The sequence below is a fragment of the Neolamprologus multifasciatus genome, chromosome 14, assembly GCF_963576455.1.
Source record: "Neolamprologus multifasciatus chromosome 14, fNeoMul1.2, whole genome shotgun sequence".
Lineage (NCBI taxonomy): Eukaryota > Metazoa > Chordata > Actinopteri > Cichliformes > Cichlidae > Neolamprologus > Neolamprologus multifasciatus.
The window spans coordinates 20,388,559-20,413,659 of NC_140452.1; the positions used below are offsets into that span (position 1 = coordinate 20,388,559).

The window sequence follows — 25,101 nt, forward strand, 5'->3', positions numbered from 1 at the left end:
GTATGCGTAATTATTCCCTAAAAGAAAAGCGATTCATAAATATTGCAAAGTCCAGTATATTGAAAATGTTGGTCAAGGGACTGTGAAATTCATCTTATTTGCATGTTTCGTTGCTGTCTCTTTAAAAGTTCACATCAGGTTTATATTTATGTCCAGTACAAAGATGACTTGAATATAATAGCGTTTCCTCTTTTATCAGATGTTAATCACTGTAGGTTTTGCACACAGGCTATTCATGGTTGCATTTCGAGGTACGGGTTGCGTGTTAGATGCAGACATACCAACCATAACTTGTAAAATGCATGTAGCATCTTTCACAAGTTACAACCAAAACTCTTATTGCACCTTTACCTTCATTGTGCAAGACAGCATGCTGGTAGCCTACATTTAAGAATCATTATTTATGAGCTTTGAGTTTTTGATGCTTTATTACACTTTTTTTTGAGGGGATGTCATCATCCAATGTATGTTTTGTGTGTTACAGAACCATTGTGCCTTGGAAGGTATTCCGTCAGTCTCTCCATGAGTTTCATCCCATCAGCTCTGGGCTGGAAGCTATGGCCCTAAAGTCCACCATAGATCTAACCTGCAATGACTACATCTCCGTCTTTGAGTTTGACATATTCACCAGGCTATTTCAGGTAGATATCACACAGATGCACACTGCATCTTTCTCTTTGTTTTATAGTGGTCTCCTGAGCTAATGAAAGCAGAAATGTGCAAAGGAAGAGAGAGACAGAGAAGACCAAGATGGAGAGGAATTCCTAGGGGTTTGTTAGCCTTGGTCTAGGAAACAGATTTCATTTAAGCAGAACATAATGAACTTAAACTAATCAGCTGCATCTTTTTTTCCAGCTAACTCTATCAACTTATTAGCAGGATGTCTGTTGACGTATATACAGTGGGGCAAAAAAGTATTTAGTCAGCCACCGATTGTGCAAGTTCCCCCACTTAAAATGATGACAGAGGTCAGTAATTTGCACCAGAGGTACACTTCAACTGTGAGAGACAGAATGTGAAAAAAAAAATCCATGAATTCACATGGTAGGATTTGTAAAGAATTTATTCGTAAATCAGGGTGGAAAATAAGTATTTGGTCAATAACAAAAATACAACTCAATACTTTGTAACATAACCTTTGTTGGCAATAACAGAGGTCAAACGTTTACTATAGGTCTTTACCAGGTTTGCACACACAGTAGCTGGTATTTTGGCCCATTCCTCCATGCAGATCTTCTCAAGAGCAGTGATGTTTTGGGGCTGTCGCCGAGCAACACGGACTTTCAACTCCCGCCACAGATTTTCTATGGGGTTGAGGTCTGGAGACTGGCTAGGCCACTCCAGGACTTTCAAATGCTTCTTACGGAGCCACTCCTTTGTTGCCCGGGCGGTGTGTTTTGGATCATTGTCATGTTGGAAGACCCAGCCTCGTTTCATCTTCAAAGTTCTCACTGATGGAAGGAGGTTTTGGCTCAAAATCTCACGATACTTGGCCCCATTCATTCTGTCCTTAACACGGATCAGTCGTCCTGTCCCCTTGGCAGAAAAACAGCCCCATAGCATGATGTTTCCACCCCCATGCTTCACAGTAGGTATGGTGTTCTTGGGATGCAACTCAGTATTCTTCTTCCTCCAAACACGACGAGTTGAGTTTATACCAAAAAGTTCTACTTTGGTTTCATCTGACCACATGACATTCTCCCAATCCTCTGCTGTATCATCCATGTGCTCTCTGGCAAACTTCAGACGGGCCTGGACATGCACTGGCTTCAGCAGCGGAACACGTCTGGCACTGCGGGATTTGATTCCCTGCCGTTGTAGTGTGTTACTGATGGTGACCTTTGTTACTTTGGTCCTAGCTCTCTGCAGGTCATTCACCAGGTCCCCCCGTGTGGTTCTGGGATCTTTGCTCACCGTTCTCATGATCATTTTGACCCCACAGGATGAGATCTTGCGTGGAGCCCCAGATCGAGGGAGATTATCAGTGGTCTTGTATGTCTTCCATTTTCTGATGATTGCTCCCACAGTTGATTTTTTCACACCAAGCTGCTTGCCTATTGTAGATTCACTCTTCCCAGTCTGGTGCAGGTCTACAATTCTTTTCCTGGTGTCCTTCGAAAGCTCTTTGGTCTTGGCCATGGCGGAGTTTGGAGTCTGACTGGTTGAGGCTGTGGACAGGTGTCTTTTATACAGATGATGAGGTCAAACAGGTGCCATTCATACAGGTAACGAGTGGGGGACAGAAAAGCTTCTTACAGAAGACGTTACAGGTCTGTGAGAGCCAGGGATTTTCCTTGTTTGAGGTGACCAAATATTTATTTTCCACCCTGATTTACGAATAAATTCTTTACAAATCCTACCATGTGAATTCATGGATTTTTTTTTCACATTCTGTCTCTCACAGTTGAAGTGTACCTCTGGTGCAAATTACTGACCTCTGTCATCATTTTAAGTGGGGGAACTTGCACAATCGGTGGCTGACTAAATACTTTTTTGCCCCACTGTACACCATCAGACAGCACTGACAATGAAAGTTTCCTCCTTCTCTGCCCAGCCAGTACACAAGGATATGTTCGGGAATTATTTTGCACTCTTTAATAGGCATCTGTTGTTGCATCATGTGGCCTAGATAAGTCTGTTTGTGCTAGAGAGCGACACTGCGATCTTTCTCAAAGAGTCATTAAATGTGCTTCCCTGAGGTATTTTATTACTTCCAGAAAAGTAATAAGTAGCAAGGTTGAAAGTAGAATAGTAGAAGTAGAATTTCTTTGACATGAAATCTTTGAGAGATTAAGAAATTAAACCGTTTTATTTTGCTATCCCCTAAATTAACTGTGTGTTTTATAGCTCATATTACTGGTTGTCTACTTGCATCCTGTGTCAGAAGTAAAGGGCTAAATGCAACCCACAATTTATATTTCACAATCATGAAGCAGCGCATTTGTTTCTGTGCCATTTTGTCATATACTTCTGGTGTGCAGGTGCTGCAAATGAGGACAGGGCTTATCTGTATTTTGTAGTACAAGTTCTTTGCATCAGTATTGCAATTAAAACTGTATCAAATGAGAACCACTGATCTCTCGAGTGAACCACAATTTCTTGTATGCAACAGCTAATGTTTATTCCTCAGTGACATCACCCCTACTTATGTGTATGTTACTGACAGGCTTAATGAAGCCTAAACAGATTACAGACATTTCCTATGGCACTCCCTCTTACAAAAACGTCCTCCTCTAAATGTCCTCAAACGCAGAAGAGGAAGTGAGCCTGTGGCCATTTTAAGCTCTGTCCTTGATATGCAGCAGACTGTTATTTTTTATTTATTTATTTTTTATATTGCTTTAAAAGCCCTCTCAGATATCTCATCTCTCTTCATGCAATATCTTTAGGCTGAATTATGATTTGATTATAAATGGGCAGATATAAGAGAACATGCATTCTTAGTGCAGTTAGGTGAAAACGGAGTGGTTTAGGATGAGCTGCCCTTCAAATGCCATTAAGATGTACCTGAAAAGTAATTGTACAGTTGCTGGATATAACCTTACTCATCAGACCTTATTGCACTTATTTAGTGCAGTCTGTTAGGAAAAAAAATACTAAAGCATACAACAGACATGTGATAAAATATATTCCAGAAAAGAGTCCAGAGGAGACAGTTTTGACTTGTCACTTCCTGTGTTAAGTGCTGCTTACTGCAGAGCCAAATGGGCGGCGCTGGACCACGTCCAGCTCCCCCTCTCTGTGATTAAGGTTAGATTGAGGGTGGAGCTGGAGCTGGACAAGGCAACTGGCAATGTTAGGTTTTCATTTCATCAACTATTGTGATGCTGAAAGAGGACTGGATGGGTCTCCATTAACATGTTTGCATCTCCTCAATTTTGCAGCTCATGTTAAGTGTCATATGTGTTAATTCTGCTTCCTTTCACACATCAGACAGACTAACGATAGCAATTGCAGAACCACCTACTCACCACAGCATGCATTCAGTGAGTGTGCTGTGGAGTAGCATGATTTTTTTCTCTCTCCCTATTCTTCTTCATGTTAAATTTTTACTAGTTATTGTGAGCATTTCTGGATGTGGGTCAGGTCGCCTTTAAAGAAAGAAACATGAGCTCCTATAAGCCAGGCTTTTCTCTCTCTCTTTTTTTTTTGAATGTACATTATGGAAAGCAGTCTACTAAAGTCTAGGAGTCTTCATTCTGTGATCCAGGTGGTGCCAAATGAGTTGCTTTGCTTAAAATACCTTTTTGCGCAGCTTGATCCCGGTCATTGTACATCACAATGAGGTTTGCCGAACAGTTGTTTAAACCTGATGCAATATATTTCACTTTTGCTGTGCTCATTCTGTTACTGCCATGTACATTCACACATCAGATGACTCACTTTCTCTGTGTGTGTGTGTGTGTGTGTGTGTGTGTGTGTGTGTGTGTGTGTGTGTGTGTGTAGCCTTGGTCATCCCTGCTGCGGAACTGGAACAGCTTGGCAGTTACTCACCCGGGGTACATGGCCTTCCTCACCTACGATGAGGTCAAAGCTCGGCTTCAAAAGTTCATTCACAAGCCTGGCAGGTGAGATATCATGATACCAGACATCCACACCAGACTATTCATCAACACTGAATGTCTAACATGGTTCATAAAGCATTAGCTATATCAGATAGATAGATAGATAGATAGATAATTGTATAGGAACTTAATCGAGCATCACCATTTCTTTTTACCAGTACCACCTTGTGGTTGCTTGGTAACTTTACAGTCTCTTGTAATCTGTAGATCTTTACTTGGACATATTGCACAATTTGGTGAAAAATGGCATTGTGCTAGGTGCAAAAGCAGATTATGCAACACGGGGCCAAAACAAAAAACCTTGTTTTGCTATTCATGCAGCCCTACACAGAACGCATATTCACTGCACTGCACTGCACAGTGCAGTGCATACAGTGCAGTGCATACATAAAGCATAACTGCCCATTTCTAAATGCAGTTCATACCCAAAATGTTTCTACCATTACGGTGACCTTTCATTGCATGTATTTTTACAGTTTAGTTTTCTATCAGCATATATTTTAGCACTGAGCAACATGATTCTGTCCATTATTAGACACACATCTCACACATCAACTCACCACTCTGTGTCTATTGGCAACTGGATAGTTGTACCTAGGTCCTATTTTTGTCCCTGGTAGAGGACAGAGAGGGCACAGTTTTAACCTTAATGCCAGATTCACTCACAATTAATGCAAAAGTTTGTGTGTTCATGTGTTTTAGTTTGTGTGTGAGGAACCCAGGGCAGCATGGCACTGGTACCTTGCATCAATGGCCTGATTGTATGCTGAAAGCTGATGTCACTTTTCAGGCCTGGTCCGTGTAGGGCCACGTTGACATTGGAGCAGTAGTTACTGGTTGATGTGAGTGCAGCGTTTTTGACGCTCTAAATTACTGTGTGCCATTAAGAGAATGCTGTTGGTACTATGGGTACAACAGTTCTGTGCTAAACATCAAAGCTTTGACCAACACTTATTCTTGCCAATTTTTAATGAGCAAGCCTATTTATGCTGTCTCCTTTTTTTTTCATTTCTGTATACAAATTGGTCAGCTTGTGCATTTAACTAGAGAAGTGCATATTGGGGGGAGTGGTCCATCTCTTATCTCTTCAGTTTTGTTCTTGCCTTTCCACTGTCCATCCCACGGCACAAACGGCTATTTTTATCTGATCCAACATGCTGTGCATTCACCTCCAGCTCCACAGCAGTGTCATTCTTATGAACCAGTATTAGTCCAGTTGTGGTTGATGTTAGTTATTGATCTTTTAGTTGCAGTTGATGTTAGTTATTGATCTTTTAGTTGCGGTTGATGTTAGTTATTGATCTTTTAGTTGCGGTTGATGTTAGTTATTGATCTTTTATTTTGATAAGCAGTGATGGGTTTTGTGTCTCTGTCATTCCTACACTCAGTTCTGTCCCAGTTGTCTTCTTTAGCAACGTCGAATGGTACCTACGGCAATGGTGTAAACACAGCTGCTTTAATGTTTCTATAATGTGTTATATACACGGAATGTAATGTGTGTATTGTGATGTGTATCCTATGATCTAGTATATATTTATGCATATATGTGTTCAGTATTGTAATGAAAATGCAAATCAGAAAAAAGTAGCTGATTTTGCCACATTCTGTTATGCATGTTTATTATGCAGCCTGCATATTTTCATTTGGATTGTGCTTACTTGAAGGTATTTCTTGTGTACATTTTGCAGCCACTGCTGCCTTTTTACTACATTTCATCTCATTGTATTTTATTACTTTTTTCAGAGTTAAATCTGACCATTTAACACCATTCGAGCTCTTCTTATTTACAATTTCCCTCTCTTCTCAGTTACATCTTCCGATTGAGCTGCACAAGACTGGGCCAGTGGGCTATTGGCTACGTGACTGCAGATGGAAATATACTCCAGACCATTCCCCATAATAAACCCCTCTTCCAGGCTCTCATTGATGGTTTCAGGGAAGGATTGTAAGTCAACTGGCATTTTGTGAGCCTCACTAAAATCATGTCATTTTCTTGCAGCTTTCCATCCAGACTTCTGAGCTTCTGTTTTGTGTCTTTGTCACTGGTTCACAGTCTTGATTCCCTTGATTCGATGTAATTTTTACTTGCAGAGCGCCTCTTTTTCTCTCTTTCTCCTGTTCTGTCCTGTCTTCCTACAAAGCTTGCACAGTTTTGTGTGTGAGATTTGCTCTAAGCCAATTCAGACATATCATTTTACATGTTCCCATCATTCCAGTGTTCTAACCACAATAGAGTTGTTGATTTAGCTGACTGGCGTAAAACTCATCTTTTTAAGCCAGCGCCGATTCCTTTGTTTAATAACAGCTATAGTTGGTCCGTTCCACCATGTAATCAAATGGTGATTTCAAGTGGGAAATCTTGAAAACTTTTCAAAGCTTATAAACTGTATCACCTCTATCGTCGAAACATTTATCAAATGGTAATTACAGAGTCTGACTCATTTAGAAAACACTCACGTATTGTACATGAACAAACTCGTAGCGAATGAATGGACTGAACAGATGTTTTCATTACTGCAGCCTGTTAGGTATACATGCCACATAATTGCAGTAACTAATAATGATCATTACTTCTAAATTAACATACCTGCCAAAATACCCAGGGATACTTTATATAGATTTACTAATTTGTTGTGTCTCTACATCTGCAGCTATTTATTCCCTGATGGCCGGACTCAAAATCCTGACCTGACAGGACTGTGCGAGCCTTCGCCTCAAGACCATATCAAAGTCACCCAGGTCAGAGCAGCCTTCTTCTAAGACCCTTGAAAACCCTGTGCATTTGGGGGTTTTTTTGTGTGCTTTTTATTTTATTGCAGTGTTAAAATGGTTTGTTACGTTTGGATGACTAAACAAAGGATTTAAACAATTTATACATCTGTTAATAAGATTGGTTCCAATAAATGGGATCCAGTATTGATCATACTCTTACAGCAGTGCATCCAGCGGGAGTCCTAAAGAATTTTGAGTATTATCAACATCTTTATTCATAACTTTGTTTTAAATGCTGTAGAAGATCTTTTCAGACTCATACATGTTCTCAGAATTTTGTAAGTACAATGAACAGACTCATTTTGCAGCCACTGGACTGAAACTCAAACTACACCCCCACAACTATCTATCGCTCTAGATCCTTCCAGGCTTTTTTTTTCTCTTCTCCTTTTTTTTTTCTTTCAAAAGGATCTCAGGTGCTGTTGTTCCTGTGTGATGTTACCGTCTTGTCATGTTTTTTTTTCTCCCCGCAGGAACAATATGAGCTGTACTGTGAGATGGGCTCCACTTTCCAGCTTTGTAAGATCTGTGCCGAGAACGACAAGGATGTGAAGATTGAGCCCTGTGGTCATCTCATGTGCACTTCCTGTCTCACTGCCTGGCAGGTACAAGAGTGGGTGTATGCAAGGGGGTTTGTGTGGGTTGTTCATGTGTCATAACTCAAACTGTCTGTTGAAGTGCTCTTTTATTCAGACATGTTAGACACAAAAAGAAAAAAACCCTTTTCTCATCTCTGCATGCCCTAACCATCTGCCTTTTGGCCTGTGTTGCAGGAGTCAGAAGGTCAGGGAACAGGATGTCCCTTTTGTCGCTGTGAGATTAAGGGTACGGAGCCGATAGTTGTGGATCCTTTTGACCCAAAGGACAACAGCGGAGTGTCTTCCAAGAGCACATTTGGGGCTGAGGGTGCACCCTCACCCAGCTACGACGATGATGACGATGACAGACTTGAAGACCCTCATCTAATAATGAGCAAACTTGCCTGCACAAAGGTAAGATGGTGACAGGAGTTAGACTTGACTAAAAAAAAGTTACTTCACTCAAAGTTTCCAGTCGTGGCACTGGGTGTGCTATTCTGGTCTTTTTCTATTCATAAAACGTTGAGGCACTTAACACCCAGAGTGCATCTCACAGGTTCCTGCTGTCCTCTTATCCCCTGCTTTTCTGAGAGACCCTGTGCAGATGAAACGCTCCCTGCCCTGGCCTTTTCACTTCTTGTGAGCTTCAAGCTCACATCTCCTATCTAAAGTCTTTCATCTCCATCTTTCATGGCACCAAGGTAGCAGCTTTTTGTGCCTCTTTGTATTTGATATGTGGGGCATTCTCCTGTCTTACATCTTTTATGTACCTCTGAGAAACTCTGTGTGCATTAATCTGTTTATAGAGCAGGCGAATACCTGAGATCATACACACTTTGATGTGGTCCCGGGAATTTCTTTGGCTTTGATTGCTGGCCTGACCTCTTTGACCATTTACTCTATATTTACTCATTTCTTGTGCATACTTGTTTGTTTCATCTGTGTTGAAACAAGAGGAACTGCAGAAAAAATAAAGCTCTAATAGGACAGTGCTGTAAAGTAACCTTATAAGGTTATCAGAGTTTTCAGTTGGCCTGAAGTTATTGCAGAGATATGAGAGGAGATTTGTGATATTTGCAAAATGAGAAGTGGCATTTGGACTCCGTCTGATTGTGTTTGAATAATGCTGATCGGATGAAATCTGTGTTTGGCTCTTTTGTGCGTCATCCAGGTGGAGCGTCCCCCATCACCTATGTCTGGGACTCCTCAGTCCTCTCTTCCCCCGGTGCCTCCCAGACTAGACCTATTACCGCACAGACCTCCCAACCCCCCTGGTGCCTCCAGCCCTGGAGTCAGCAGTAAGGTAACTAAATGTACACAAGAAGTGATTTTAAAAACTTACAAGTCTAATGTTGATGTCCAGTCTATGTACAGTAGAGTGTGTCAATACCTAATCCTAATCTACTCAACTTTTGTGGTGGGTTCAGAGTCCGAGCAGGTAAGAAGGGGGAGGGGGAAAAGCCTAAAATTGAACAATAGACTAGCTATGCGCTCGGAAGAACCTACGCATAATGCTCCTTCATACAGGTAAGGAATTTTAAAAATGGCGGTCACAATCATCAGGGCATTTCCTTCTCTGGGAAACTGCCATATTTCCACATTTTTATTATCTTTTAAATGTAGATAAAATGAAACTGCATATGAAAAGCTTGATTATTCTGCACATGATAAACAGCATCTTTGCTTGGTGGTGTTCATCTAAGTTGCGTGTTTTGTTGGAAATGATGACTAATGCATAAACAGTGGCTTTCTTGCTAAATGGATTACTTCTAGCACTGAAGATAACAGCACAGAGCTTTCTTTGGTTTCACATTAATATCGCATGTAGTCTAATTGAGATCCCTCCTCCTTGGTTTTTCCCTCCAGGCACCATCTCATCACAAAGACAAGCCTCTTCCCCTTCCCCCAGCACTGCGTGATCTCCCCCCTCCCCCTCCTCCAGACCGCCCCCACACAGCCGGGGCAGCCCCTGATGGACGGCTTCAGAGGCGGCCCTTGCCCAGCACACCCGGGGAGCCCCCTCGCGATAAACTCCCTCCTACACCCCCAAACCGGCCCCTGTCTGACTGGACCTCCAGGCCGGTTCCCAAGGCTCCCACCTCCTCTTCGTCATCCTCTTCGGTATCCTCTTCGTCCACCCAATTCCCCTGTCTGGGCGGGGACCTCCGAGCAGGTGTCAGGGAACTCTCCAACAGGCACTCCCTCCCCTTGGCACTGCCCTCCGCCATGGACGCTCGCTCAGACTCCCAGAACAACAGCTCCCTCAGTCTGGACCACCAGCTGGTCAGAGCAACCACAAAACACAGCACATTCAACTGCCGTTTGATTCATTTGCTGGCACACACATCACTAAAGTTATTACTAACTTTCCAAACAAAACTGAAATTATTCAGAATACTGTTTCTATGGATTCCAGTAAATTATGTTATCTGTAACAAAAACAGTGACAATGACATTAAGGTTGGCTTTTTACTTTTTGGATGAGCAGACCTAGTCTTTTTTGAGAGTTTAAAGTCTTTGGTTCCACTGTATTCTGATACAGAGTCTTCTGCTTAACTACTGGCATGTCTGTGCAGGTCTAAATCCTAAGAGCTGTCTTTAATGTGTTTAATTTATTTATGATTCTTAGTTTTAACTATAAAAATATTTGTCTTTAGTGTTTCTAAGATGCCATCTTTTGTTTCCTTTTCAGAATTTTTCCACGGGAGTTGGTCAAGATTACGACAACCCCAGAGTCAAACCTTCTGTCTCAGCCAATGCCATTTATGCACTAGCAAACAGGTACGTTTCAGTGCTGCTGAAAGCATCTCAGTGGAGTGGATCTTGTCTTTCCTGAATCACTGACATGCTCTTTGCTTACTTGCAATCCACAAAGCTGTACAAACTTGTTTGAAGTTGTTTTATACTCAGTACCTTTTTTTAAGGATCATTTTACATAATATTAATGGTGCTTAATAAATAATATTTTTGGATCTGACTGCAGAGCGTCCCCAGCTACAGCCAGGCCAGCAGGAGGAGATGAAGGACATGACAGTGACGATGAGTACATGATCCCCTCTTCTCGGCCCGTTCTGCCCCCCATCCCGACTCCACTCATGGGGGAGACCCCACCAATCCCAAGACCCCCACAGCCCATGTCAGCAGTCCCGACACAGACCCAGGCCTCTGCACTGAACACACGGTACTCAGGCCTTTCTATTACTCTCTCGCAGCACATAAGAAAAATAAACTGTCACTATTGATTTATTTTTGCTTTTGGCCTTGCAGGCTGATTCTGGACGATGTACCTCATTCACTCCAAATGTATGAAGCCATGTTCAACGCCCAGCCCAGGTCACAACAAGCGAGAGATTCAGGTATTTGTGACCCCTTATCTCTGCTAGGCTTTGTGGGGCGGGGCCGTGTGCAGTGTTCAGAGCAATTCACTTTCACGTAATACTTTGAATATGCAAAAATGTTATGTTTTAATCAGACAAGCCTCATCTGGATTTTCTGAAGTTTTATTTATTTGCTAAAACCACCACTGCACATCCTGGGGAAAAAACACCTCTGTATTGACATAAATGTGACTCATACTTCTGACTGCACTTGTGAGTTATCTGAAACTGTTTTAGACAATGTTAACCAGATTAAATTAAACAGGTTAAGGTCTCAAGCATGTATTAAACTTTTAATCTCTCTGTTTGATGTGCTGTCATATTCTGATTTCCTTTCAGACTATTCAGATTTGCCCCCTCAACCAGTGAGTAACGGTCCCAGAGACCATGAGGCTGACGACGGGGAAGAGGAGGAGAACGGCTACGATTTCCCAAAACCCCGACTGCCTTTGCCTCCCGCCCGACGGACCCTTTCAGAAATGGGGGGGTCTTTGTCTTCATCTTCTTCATCCTCCTCATTATGCGCTGCAGCAGCTTTCAATCGTCTTTCTCTAGATGCGGATGCTGGAGCGACAGCGCGTAAGTTTAACAGTTTATTGATTTAAAAGTGTTTTTTTGTTTTGTGTTTTTTTTTCTCTTTACTGTGATTTCGGTTCTTTATCAATAAACATACCCATGCTTGCCACAGGTGATTTTAATGTTGTATTTCTACTTGTGTTTCATCTGTTATTCAGCTTATCTTGCTTAAATATGGACTTCTACTAAGTGCTTTGACATTTTAAATGTTTTAAAAGTTTTTTACATCTGGGAAAGCAGCTGCAGGGAAACTGCCTGTCTCTTAAAATCACTTGTATATAGCAATTTTATAACTACAGCCTTCACGTCCTTTCTGGCTTGAAATCAGCAAAAACTGCTGATGAATCAATAACTCGACGTCCAAAAGTTCTTTGACCCGATCACAGCCTGAAAAGTCAGCTAAAGCATTTTGCTTCCTGGTCTGGGGCCAAACATAATGCAGATTTTCCAGAAGCTCTCTGGAGTTAATATTAGACTCGGCTCTGGACTTTGATTGTCATGAATTGATTTCTTTTACTGCACATCATCTGCATTTGTGGGTGCGTGCAGATTCAAAGAAAAGTAAAGACCAGTAATTACAGAGAGCTGTTTCGTTACATTAGTGACCTTAAAATAGATTTTTTTAAAATCCAAAGCGATGTCCTCAGAATGGTGGATACAACCTGATGTGGGATGACCTGCTGTGTCATCAGAAACCAGTAGTGACCACACAGACGTCTTCCTCCACAGACTGCGAGGAGCTAACACAGCAGTACTTGCCTCAGCAGACACAACGCGGTCTGAAGAAAGAAGTTAAAGCAGAGAGTAGATAAAGGGAGCAGTGTTTTAGATCACTTAGGAGAGACTCCGTGTTAGAAGCACCACCTCTGAGTTTAAGTGTTCAGGTGTTTGCTGATGAGACTCTGTTCATTATGTTCTGGCCTCTGTTGTGACTTGACATTTACTGCTGGAGGATGATTGCAGAGTGTCTGATTGTTCCCATCTTCAGTCTTCATGTCTAACGATCAAAGAGTGCTCACACAGTCTGATTAACTCTGAGATTCGAGCTGAACCCTTATGACTGGTTTATTGAAAGCCACTACACTGGAAAGGACATCAAATGTGTGTTAAGATAAAAAGTTCATAGCTTACCTCAGTGATCAAGATCCTTTTTTCCACATTATTTTCACATTATTTCCAGTAGTTTTATTTTCTGTCTTTGACCCACACTGGCTGTTATGTTTAAAACTAGTTTATGTTGGTTGTCATTCCACCAAAGCCAGACCCTTTGATTTCACTCTTCCCATTTCCTCAGCCTTCCCAGATCCAATGGAGGCACCAGAGAGACCTCCAAAGCCCCTTCCCAGACGAATCAATTCTGAGCGTCGGGCCAGCCCAGTTCCCCCCACTCCGCTTGGCGGCGGGGCAACAGGAGGAGAAGCCAACCCACAAATCAGTAGTGAGATCGAGCACCTAATGAGTCAGGGATACACTCAGCACGACATCCAGAAAGCACTGATGATTGCACAGAACAATATCGAGATGGCCAAGAACATCCTGCGCGAATTTGTCTCCATTCCCTCTACCGCGCACATTCTCACATAGCACATCCTCCCGCCTCTCTCCTGTTTGCTCTCTTTTGCCTAGCTTGGCCCAGCCTGGTTTGGTTTAGGCTGGCATAGACCAGCCCGAAACCCAAAGCCACTGCCTGCAGCACTAGCTCCAGTGCTGGCTGACACCCTACGCCCCTGTGGATTTTTAACTGGCTGTTACTCCAGCAAGCTCGCAGTGTCTCGGGACTCTCGCCCTGCACTCCACACGCTTTCACAGTGTCTGGCCTTATTTGAACTGCTGCAGCCGGCCTCTTAGTTTTCAACAACATCTCCGCAGGACTCATCCCGTGCGGAGCAACGACAAATAATGGAACGCCGTATAATTGCAAGGCTTCTGTAGGAATCTCGGAGAGATGGATTCTTATCCTTTCAGTTTGAAGCCCCTTGCTGAAAATGTAACCAACACCTCACAAAGAAAACTAAAATGTATGTCTATATGAAAATTTAATATATGAGTAAATATATATTAAATGTGTGTAATATATACAGTACGTGCATATATAGTATGTGAAAATGATCGCAGCTTTGAGGGTCACGGTTGGTACAGGCGAAAAAAGGGCAGATGGGACCAGGTTAAAGAGTCGGTTGGGAGATTTCTGTAACGGGGTGAGGACGAGTCGGGGTGTCTTCCTCACCCGGGTTTGTTGGTCAGCAGCAGTTTTGGGGGGAAAAAGAAAGAAAGAAAAAAAAAAACATGCCGCAGAGCTTCTTCATTTGGAATTCAGTCTGTTATGGCCTTCGATTAACTGTTGCTTTGGTACTTTTTTTGTTTTAGAAACTGTGCTTGTTTTGTCATGTTGTTGTTGTTGTTGTTGTTGTTTTTTTGTTTTTTTTTTCAAAGTAGCATGAAGATAGTTTCAGGTCTGGACTGTTGCTGGCTGTGTGTGTGTGTGTGTGTGTGTGTGTGTGTGTGTGTGTGTGTGTGTGTGTGCCTGCCAGACCTACACCTCATGGCCTGCTCTTAAAACGAACCCCTGTTCCTGTACAACATGAATGTGGAATTACACTCGGTGTACTCAAGACTCGTGCTCTGTAAACGTACTACTACTTGTGTGTCAGGGCCTAGTGTAGCTGTAGAGCCTGGCAGTGAGATTAGAGGACGTACTAATGTTGACGCCCCTGCAGTAACAGACAGGCTAGTGTTGCGTGATCCGTGGCGGCTGAATGCTTTTTTTTTTTTTTTTTTTTTTTTTTTTAATCATTATTATTATTATTTTTTACTAACTTCTTAGGCTGACTGGTTCAGATTTCTATCTCCAGCTCAGTCCGGTGTTACAAAAACAACAACAAAAAAAGTCATTGATTTTACTTTGATAATATATTATTGTAATATGATCATAAATATTGTTATTATAATTAATTCAGAAGTGCTTCACTGCTGCTACTGTTGTTAGTGCTAAACAATTAAGACTTCAATGTACAATTGTGAATATTGTGTTTAACCGTCATTCTGCTTCTTTAAAGTGACAGTATCATGTGTTTCTCTAGTCTGTAATGTAGCATACTTGAAAGTACAAGCGACTTGTGAGCATGCAGCTCTATCAGGTCGCAAATCTTCAGTGTTTTTCTTTTTTCTTAACGTATATATAAATATAAAATATACTCTCTGTAAGTAGAATCTGTAGAGGAACAGTAATATCACAAGCAAAATGTTCTGGGATTGGAAACCAGACGTTTTGCAACAGATTCAAGCTTCTCTTTCACATCGGTTTCCTTCCTCTGTAGGAGTTTGTCCTGCTGAAAGGGAGCGACTGCCGAGGCTTTTTAATCGTAGGCTCATGAGTTTGTTGGCGCACCCCTCCAAGTCTACAGAAAATCAGTGTTTGGGCCGACTGTAAGAGCTAACTCAGGAATAATAATGTATGTCTGAACAAGTGGTGTTCACCCTGTCTGTCAAAAAAAAAAAAAAGCAAAAAAAAACCCCAGAAGAGACTCATATTGGCATAGACAGCAGCTCACCTGTCCAGCTGTCTGTTCATCCAGGTGACATGTAGCCAAAAGGTTCCGCGTAATGAAGTCACACAAGTAGCCTATTACTCATTTTGGTTTGTCATAACTTGCACATTAGTGGGTTTTTTTTTTTTAAAGATTATTCCTAGTGTTTGCAGGTCTATAAAGACAGCAGCTTCATTTCCAGGTACTAATTACAAATGCATTATGAGGAATTCCTCCAAGCAGCTTCTAGGTACACTGACTGAACCTCTCCCAGCATATGAAGAATGTTTTTTGGGGGGTTTTCACCCACCCTGGGAGTGCGTGCATCGTGTAAGTCAGCCCTGTCTTATTCTGGGTGTCTCTGCATGTTGACTGGAAGCTTTGTGCTGTCTCGCCCTCTTTTATTTCATTTTGGGGTCTTTTTTTACTCTTCCTAGTTGCCTTGAGAAACTTCTTGAATGATGTTTAATGGACAGGAAGCTCCCCTCATATCATCAATACTGTACCAGTGTGTGTTTATATATTACGGATGGCATGTCATTGTCATGTATTATTTACCGTTGGTTTTGTTTTTGCACATTATACCAGTTTGTGCTTTGATACTGTCACTCTAAAGAAAAGCAAATTGTATAGAGTTAGATATGAAAAGAGGAAGAAAATGGCTGTTATATTTCATTTTGCATTCCTGTACATGTATTTTGTTCCAAAGGATTTGTTTACTTATGTGAATAATTCAGTGAGCAGTGCCATATGTTTTTGTTTTTTAGATGTTTTTTGGAAGAGCGTTTGTTGGTATAGATGTGTACCTGTTGGTCTCCGAAGGCAAAATGATGCAGTATTGCTTGTGTTAATCTGTCCTCTATGCTTCTTCAGCCTCATCAGGCCTCAGACTCTGAGCTTGATGCTAACCAGGGGTATTTCAGTTATCTGCCAGAAGAGGGAGCTGTTGTTCCACACGGCTGCATTGCTTCTCAACAGTAAAAAGCTTTTTTTTTTTCTTCTTTTTTTTCTTCTTTTTTTTTTTTTTAAAGGTTTTTAAAGCTCATATCAATTTGGAAGTATGCACATTGCTGTTAATAAAATGACAAGCAAAGGCCTTCAGGTGTCTCTTTCCTCTGTTTACACATATATTCATATTTAGCTTTGTATGCCTTAAAACATAAAACTAAAAAAAAACTAAAACTGGGGGGAAAAGTCATTTCCCGTGTGTAGCTCCAGTCAGAGTGCACAAGCTTCAGTGATTTTCTTGACTTGGCTGCCATTTGGCAATAACTTTTTAAGGTAAAACTAAGTAGAAATTTGAATTTCATCCTTTGGCTCAGGCAGGAGTGGCTGAGAAGACTCTAAAACAAGCAAGCAGATGAAAACTGAAAAAGAGCAGTGAGTGATCAGAACTGCAGACTGATTCAGCGCTTTGGTGCTATTTTTATAGTCGATACTCTTGCATTTTCCATTGTGATGCATTTGGTAATTGCATTAAAACCCAAAATGTGATTTGGCTGCCCGACCAGTAGATCACATGACCAATCATCAAATAAAACTTTAATGTAACCTAATAAACTTGCCTACTGTTTGTAAAGGGAGTGCTAAGGATAATCTGCTTATTCATGCCTGCTTTGGTGTGGATGTTACAAGTAGGCACTTTATAGGCATCCGCTGTCCATGAACTCCCCTTTTTTAAATTCATTCAGATACTAATCAGAGTATATTTCTTTGATAGAACACCTTGACTTAAAAACAGACTCGCACATTACTCATTTAATGCTGGAAATTTAATTCACGCCATGTTCAGCAGCTACGTTTTTAGTTGTGTGCACAAATGCCACATTATCATGTTTAGCAGACCTACTGTGCAATACCTAAAACTCATATTACTAATGTTCATTAACAATAATATTTGACTATTTATCAGTTATTTGTGAGACAACGTCCAAGAAAAAAAAAAATTGTGGTAAAACCAGTAAAGAACGATTTTTATTTCTACCTAAAATTCACAAGGCTCATTCTTTAAAGTGGACCTATTATGTTGAGTTTCTGCCTCCACATTTGTATTATTAAAGGAGAACTGAATGACTCCCTGTTCAAAATTATCCTCATTTACATCAAATTGCACTTTGTTCATCAAGAACAAGGGTGTCAAACTTATTTTGACCAGTTAAATTTGCTCTTCCCGTCAGTGTAAAGAAGTTTACCGCACATTTAATCCCCAAGAAATTTTAATATAAGAAAAGAATTGCAATTTCAATAAAACATGTCCGTTATTCTACATGATTTAACCACAATGCTCCTTTGGGCTTACATTTTATCTTAATGCTGGTATCTCAAGACTGTCCTATATTTATAAAATGGAATGTCTGTCTGTTTTTTATTTTGGATGCTTGCGTTATTTTATTTTACACACAGAATCATTACTAGGGTCAAAATTAGTAGCTCCCCTGTGCAGGCCAGCCAGTAATGTTCACTTTGGTCTTCTGGAGGTCGTTCTTCATCAGGAGCGATGTATGTTTTGGGTCATCGTTGGAAGACGAAGCAATGGCCCAGACCTGGTTTCATTTCTGACCGCTTTAGGTTTACTTTTAAAATCTTCATGCATCCTCCTTTCTTTATGATGCCTTCCACCATGACAAGATTTCCAGTTCCGGACACACTGAAGCGTCCCCACAGCATTATACTCCCACCATCGTGCTTTCCTTTGGTTGTATGCCTCTCCCTTCTTTCTCCAACTATAAGCAGCATCTGTAGTTTCATCTCATGTGACTAAAGTATATGCTTCCAGTATCATTCATTCATTCTCCAGATTGTTCTTGACAAACTTCAGTCTGACCAGAAAGTGTCTCTTTATGCATAATTTGAGTTTTTCTTGGGCTGAAAACCCGCAGTGCATCGTTGTGCAGGGCTCCAGTGATGTCTTTATCTTCCTACCTCTGTCAGGCTCGTCCTGTACTCTGCGGCTCTCTTTGAATTTTTTGATGACACTTCCCAGTGGTACCTTTATATAACTGATTTCTTTTGTTTTTAAGCATGATATTTTCTCAAGTGACAGCTCAAACCCATCCTAATGATTTTACACTGTGTGTAAATTGGAAGGTAACCAAGTTTTAATTTGTTTTTAAAGGTTTTGACCATTACAGAGTAGAGGCACGTCATGGCACAGCAGTGATTTGTAGTGTGGCTAAATAAAAAAGGTCATATTTTTATGTCAGCAGACACATTTCCAGTTACGTTCATTTACCAGTCCATTTTTATTTGGTAGAATTTCACAAAAAAAACTACAAACAATCAGATTTGTTGTTAAATATGTTATAATGTCTTCAGTGATATTATAACATATTTTATATTTCAGTCTTTAAAAAGGCATTATACATTGAACAGTGGTCACACGCATCAACAGCAGAAACAAAACAGAGGCTTAACTGTCTTCAAACATGATTTGCATATGCGGAGTCACAGTCAGTCCCCTCTTCTCAGTAGTGAAGTCTAGTCTAGTTACCGAAATGAAAAAGAAAGGCTCTGGTTACACTTAAATGAGGAGTGGTTGATGTTTTAAGGCATCAAGGCTGAGGGGCATTCTGATGCCTCTCTGGGACACAACAGTGTTTCAAGTTTTGCTCGATACATGAATTTCTTCATTCATCACACAGAAATGTCTTTTTCTTATAAAGAAGGAAACATCATGCCGTGAACTCATGTGTTTTACCCTCCAACTTTAAATTTTCAAAAGAAATGATTACAGAAGTGAAGCATGTCATGAATGTATAGAACGATGAAAGATGGTGGCTCCTTCCACAACAACAAAGCCTGCATGAATCACCAAAGAAATCAGTGCGCTGAACATTAAATATAACAGTACAAAAATGGCTTCGAATGTAGATTCTAAGGCATCGGTCATTTATAACTGGACTGCATAACATAGTCAGATTTGTTCACCTGCCTCACAAAATGACTTTGATTAATATACTTTACACTCCGCAGGTTGTGTGAAAGTTGAGTGTTAGAGGAGTAGATATCAAAATAATGTGAAAGATAGGTGATTCAAATTTTTCTTTCAGAGCCAATACTTGGTGAAGCTGTGAACTGGCTGTAGAGGTGAGGCATCGCTAGAGCTACAAAAACAATTCAGTGTAAAGACAAAATAATAAAAACAAAATATCTACTTAAACTCTCCTTGCTATCTTCCTTAAAAAACACAAAACCCCACCACACTATCTTGTCTTGCTTTTTTCTCTTTCCCCCCACATTGTGTTACTTTAAATAAAGAAATATATACATAGATAATAATATGTACATTAGCTGAGCTGTTTCAGGCTGCTCTTCGATGACTGAAGGGGCTTGAGGTGATGCTTTTTCGGGTATAAAAATAGTCCCTGGTCGGCTTTGTGCTCTAATTATTGTTCTGTGGACTATCAGCAGTACACTGTGAGGAGAATCTGCGGCATTCCTTGGGGTTGAAGGGAGATTTCTTAGTTCTGAAATGAAACTTTCCAACCTTCTTCATTAAAGCTCGAGATGCATTCCAACAGAGGAGCTGGCATGTAAAGGGCAGAAAGAGAAAAAGCCATAGCTTGGAATAACTTCATTTGTCCTGATAGTCACGATTGGAATAAAAAGCTGTGGGTGCTTGAAGGCAGCAGCGGGGCCTGAGGCTGAGAGGGGAAAACGGGAGCAGCCGTCGGTGTGTCACCTCCTCACTTTCACGCGTGCAGACGCTCATTGGCCTTTACTGCAGAGAGCAAACAAACACAAAAGAGAAAGTTTGGGTGGGGTACTGGTAAGTTTGATATTCAGTAGAAAGACCATTTGATTTAGCGAGTTCAGTTCAGGATCAGATATGTACTTGGTCATTTGGTTGTTGCTTTTCTCCGTTGACCCCAAGGAGAATCGCCTCCTCTGTGTTGTCGCTTTTCATCTCCACCACAATGTTATCTTTGCTGGACTTCCTCTTACTGCTGCAGGGTCAAGAACAAGCCATAGTTATAACTGAACCTATCTGAAGCTTTATGCATTGTACCTGCTCACATAAAAGGGGGCGTCACTTCGTGTGTCCTTTAAAGCCGCACAAAAATTAATAAAATGAGTATATATATTCAAATTACGCCTGCAACAATCGATCGAGTAATTCGAGGGATTCAAATATAGCAAAAGAAAAGCGAACTTTATAGCCGCTCCATCCACTACTTTGTTTTACACAGAGAAAAATCTGCAGTAAACTTCATCAAGTTGTATTAAAATGTGCTTAGTCTGATACCATGTTTAAACGAACGGCAGCCGCCCTTTTTACATGGAGGCGATACCTGCAGCAAACAGGGGTGAATCTACACGGGGGGGAATGGGGTGCAATAGACCCATTAATTTTTTTAAAGTCTTTCATAACATTTTTCAGATTGAAAGTGAAATAATATAAAATATTGCGTTAATATTTAAAAATATAAAACAAAAGCTTTTTTCCCAAGCCAACAGAAATGTACATGGGCCATTAAAACTCAGCGTAAAGGTAAAAAAAATTTATGCCTTAGTTTGGATTTCATACATATCTTATTTTATTGACTTCGACTGTACTTGAGATTATTTATATTTTTTGCATTTGAGAAAATGTTTTCTTTAGTAATTAAATTTAATATAGCAGGTCATCAAAGGCTTGTTTTCACACGTTTGCATTAAAACATTGCAATTTCTAAAATGGAAACCAATGAGCAGTTCGTTTAGAAAACCCTTTTTTTTTATTGCTCATATTTATTATTGCTCAGAAAAGTATTTCTTATCTGATTACTGGATCAATCAATTGAATAATTGATAGATTACTCGGTTACTAAAATAATTGTTACCTACAGCCCTAAATTAAATATCACTTTTTACCAGAGAGCAACTTTTACACACTCTGGCTTTAGGAACAACACACCTCACAACTTAACATTTAGGTTAATGTTTTATGTTATTAAGTGCACTTTTGAATCAACTGTGAACACAAACTGTATGAAAAAGATGGATATAGACACCAACTGGGAGTTGTCGCCCCCTGGAGGCTATTAGAGAGAACGCAGCTTAAGGCACTTCCTGACCGGCTTCTCCTTTTAGACACTTTTATATCAAAGGGTCATCTATCATCTGTCTGCTTTCCCAGGAGTTTGGCTGCTTCCTTTTTCCCATGCTGTAAAACTCAATGCAGACATCATTGTTTTAGTCCAATCATCTTTCTGCCAATCAGCCTCCACTCTGCATACCTTAAATTGCCCTGCTCATCTCTCATCTCCCTTGTGCAACCAACCTCTTCCCCATCGCTGCCTCACACAAGTCACTCAACCCAAGCCTATCTTCATCACCACCAGCTTCTAGACCAGGGGTGGGCAACTCCAGGCCTCGAGGGTCGGTGTCCTGCAGGTTTTAGATATTATCCTGGGTCAACACACCTGAATCAAATTATTAGTTCATTACCAGGCCTCTGTAGAACTTCAAGACATGTTGAGGAGGTAATTTAACCATTTAAATCAGCTGTATTGGATCAAAGACACATCTAAAATCTGCAGGACACTGGCCCTCAAGGCCAGGAGTTGCCCACCCCTGGTCTAGACTCTGGGGGGGTCCTGCCCTAATTCCTATCACTGCTGGGATTTCATTCTGCTGTGATGGGCCATCGGAGTCTAATCACAACATAGCATAACTGAATTTTCTACATCAATGCATCATGTTCAGTTCTTTCTAATGGTCTAGAACTACAATACTGTGATACAGTCCAGCCATAAAATCACATTTTAATGTCTCCTAATGTGGACACATTGTGTGTTTATGCATGGAACTGCTGTCATTGCACTTACAAGTCTTGCTTGCCAGATCGGCCGCAGATCCTGCCCTTCTTGTACAGGAAATAGAGCACGCTTCCCAAGATAGCCAGAAGGAAGATGGCGATGATGATGATTGCGATAACAAAACCTTTGCTCTCTATTGGAGAAGAAGCACAAAACACCCACAGCTTTACTTACTGCACCCGGATTTTGGAATAGAATGACAGCAGGAGACAGGAGAGTCTGATACAGGTGGAGATACAGTTTGCAATGCGTCTAAAGAGAGTGTGGCAGTAGCATCATTCAGGTGACCCTGAAAGATAAAGAAATGAAGTGGCAGTTTATCAGGGCTGCAGGAGCAGCAGTGCTTTTACAACAGCATGACAACATGCGCAGGAAGAGGTGAAGATGATGAACAACCCAATGACGCTTTGATGTTTTGTTCATCACCAGGGAGGGTTCTCGTGAAAGCTAGGAGGCGAGAGAGCGAGAAGTGTGCTCACAGAGGGGACGTGGAAGGAAGGCGGTAGAGAATCTGCAACAGCAGAGTGATGTACAAACCTTTCTTGATATTTGGTGATTTGGTGGGCGTTTGAACTGAGAAAAACCAAATGAACACAGGAATCAGTGGGCATATGCACATAAATACTTCATATAATACTCAAACACAGTTTAGATCAGGGACACGTGGCCCACTTTGATCTTAAGTGGGCTGGACCAGTGAAATGCCTCTTTCACATTTAATCTCCGAGATGTCTTATATATGCAGTTTCAACATTCAGATTTTCGATGACAAATGTTTAAAATTGCAGAGAAAGATCTGGCAGTTGATTGCCCAGTGATATGAATGGCAATGGAAGCGGTCTTTATGAATAGGAAAAGCTGTAAAACGTGAAAATACAGTTAAAAGTTCAAAAGCTCCTCCTTCCAAAGTTGTCCATTGGGCCAGATTGGAGTCTTTGCTGTGTCTGCTCTGGCCTGCGGGCTTATGGTTGACACCCCAGGTTTGTGTTGCTAATGTTCAGCAGAGTCCTGAATAAATGTTTAATTTCAGAGGATCTTATCAGTGTTTTGAATCTAAACATCAACTTTGATATGCAAACTGCGGTCAGCAGCAGAAGAGTCATTTTCCAGAGGGGCCCTGTTTAATTTGGGCTTTGGGAGAAATGTGGAGTCAGAGCAGTTTTTCTCTGAGGGGCTGAAAATTTCCTGGCGTGACATATAAACAGAGAGCAGGCACAGAAAAACACAAAGCAGGACCCATAATGGGAGTCAGGAGACTCACTCTGAGTGCATTTAAAGCATCGGCTTTAAATGCACTCAATGATGAGAGTCACAATGATGCATGTACGTGTGTGAACCTTTCTCTTTTTATTTCCACATCATTTGCAAGCATGACTTCATTCTCAATCTTTAGCGGCCAGGGCAGACCTGAGTAGAGGCATCAAGAAAGCCAAGGCTGCCTATAGGAGGAGGATTGAAGATCACTTTGCTGTCGACAACGACCCCAAAAAAATGTGGCAGGGGATCAATCACATTACCAACTACAGAAGAAACAACCAGGCGATATCTAGGACTGATGCCTCGCTGGCTGAGGATCTAAACCGTTTCTTCGCCCGCTTTGAGACGTCCAGGCCCTCAGCTGTTACACCACTTCCACCCGCCTCTAGCACCGCCACACTAACATTTGGAGAGCATCAAGTGAGGCGTGTTCTAAGGTCAGTGAATCCCAGGAAGGCGGCAGGTCCTGATGGAATACATGGAAAGGTTCTCAGAGCATGTGCTGACGAACTGACCGGAGTCTTCACTAAAATCTTCAACCTTTCCTTGTCATTAAACACCGTCCCACCCTGCCTCAAAACCTCAATCATCATCCCCATCGCTAAGAAGACGGCTGTGGACAGCCCAAATGACTACAGGCCTGTTGCACTTACGCCTGTAGTGATGAAGTGCTTTGAGAGACTGGTCTGTCAGCACATCAGGGCCGGTCTGCCTTCCACTCTGGACCCCCACCAATTTGCCTATAGGACAAATCCATCCACCGAGGACGCCATCACCATAGCGCTCCACACTGCGCTGAGTCACCTGGAGCACCGAGGAAACTATGTGAGAATGCTCTTCCTGGACTTCAGCTCAGCATTCAATCACATCATCCCGGAGATCCTGGTCGAGAAACTGTCTAACCTGGGACTCTCCACCTCCATCTGTCTCTGGATCAAGGACTTCCTGACAAATAGACCACAGTCTGTCAGACTCGGCCCCCACCTGTCCAGCACCATCACACTCAGTACCGGGTCTCCACAAGGATGTGTTCTGAGTCCCCTCTTGTTTACGCTCTACACATCCGACTGCTCCCCTACCCATCTCTCAAACACCATCATAAAGTTCGCGGATGACACCACAGTGGTTGGACTCATCTCAAGGGGGGATGAGTCGGACTACAGAGATGAGGTTAACAGACTAACTGAGTGGTGTTCAGTTAATAACCTCCAACTGAACACCACGAAAACTAAAGAACTTATTTTGGACTTCAGGAAGGGCAGAGCAGGCCCGGCCCCACTCTACATTCACGGGAACTGTGTGGAGAGGGTACACTCCATGAGGTTTCTGGGCATGCAGATCTCTGTTGATCTCTCCTGGACTGCAAATACCACGGCGTTGGTAAAAAAGGCCCAGCAGCGTCTCCATTTTTTGAGAGTGCTCAGGAGGAACAACCTGGAGGAGAGGCTGCTGGTGACATTCTATAGAGCCACCATAGAGAGCATCCTAACGTACGGCATAACAACGTGGTATGCAGGGTGCTCAGTTGCAGACAGGAATGGACTGCAGAGGGTCATCAACACAGCCCAGAAGATCACTGGCTGCCCTCTGCCCAGCCTGGAGGCCATTGCGAACTCCCGATACCTCAGCAGAGCTGGCAATATCATTAA

General features: G+C 41.7%; 2 protein-coding genes across 10 annotated transcripts in view; one reads left to right on the forward strand and one right to left on the reverse strand.

Annotated features, from left to right (window-relative positions):
* The window catches only part of cbl (Cbl proto-oncogene), a 35,488-nt gene extending 19,950 nt beyond the window's left edge, over positions 1–15,538 (forward strand). Inside the window, exons 4-16 of the mRNA XM_085184591.1 lie at positions 485–641; positions 4,447–4,568; positions 6,373–6,510; positions 7,217–7,304; positions 7,811–7,942; positions 8,111–8,329; positions 9,087–9,218; positions 9,782–10,198; positions 10,608–10,696; positions 10,899–11,096; positions 11,183–11,271; positions 11,632–11,871; positions 13,163–15,538. Of these exons, the coding sequence (XP_085040717.1) occupies positions 485–641; positions 4,447–4,568; positions 6,373–6,510; positions 7,217–7,304; positions 7,811–7,942; positions 8,111–8,329; positions 9,087–9,218; positions 9,782–10,198; positions 10,608–10,696; positions 10,899–11,096; positions 11,183–11,271; positions 11,632–11,871; positions 13,163–13,452 (2,311 nt within the window). The 3' untranslated portion in view covers positions 13,453–15,538. The remainder of the gene's footprint in view (positions 1–484; positions 642–4,446; positions 4,569–6,372; positions 6,511–7,216; positions 7,305–7,810; positions 7,943–8,110; positions 8,330–9,086; positions 9,219–9,781; positions 10,199–10,607; positions 10,697–10,898; positions 11,097–11,182; positions 11,272–11,631; positions 11,872–13,162) is intronic.
* Positions 15,539–18,618: 3,080 nt separating this feature from the next.
* The window catches only part of mcamb (melanoma cell adhesion molecule b), a 46,738-nt gene continuing 40,255 nt past the window's right edge, over positions 18,619–25,101 (reverse strand). For 6 of the 9 annotated variants that reach the window (XM_085184592.1, XM_085184593.1, XM_085184594.1 and 3 more), the window contains 4 exons: positions 22,733–22,768; positions 22,205–22,328; positions 20,230–20,341; positions 18,619–20,115 (listed from right to left, as the gene is read on the reverse strand). In XM_085184592.1, coding sequence (XP_085040718.1) covers positions 20,113–20,115; positions 20,230–20,341; positions 22,205–22,328; positions 22,733–22,768 — 275 coding nt within the window. In that variant the 3' untranslated portion in view covers positions 18,619–20,112. Of the gene's footprint in view, positions 20,116–20,229; positions 20,342–22,204; positions 22,329–22,732; positions 22,769–25,101 lie in introns of those variants that run through there. The other 3 variants (XR_014877913.1, XR_014877914.1, XM_085184599.1) reach the window with 2 other exon arrangements.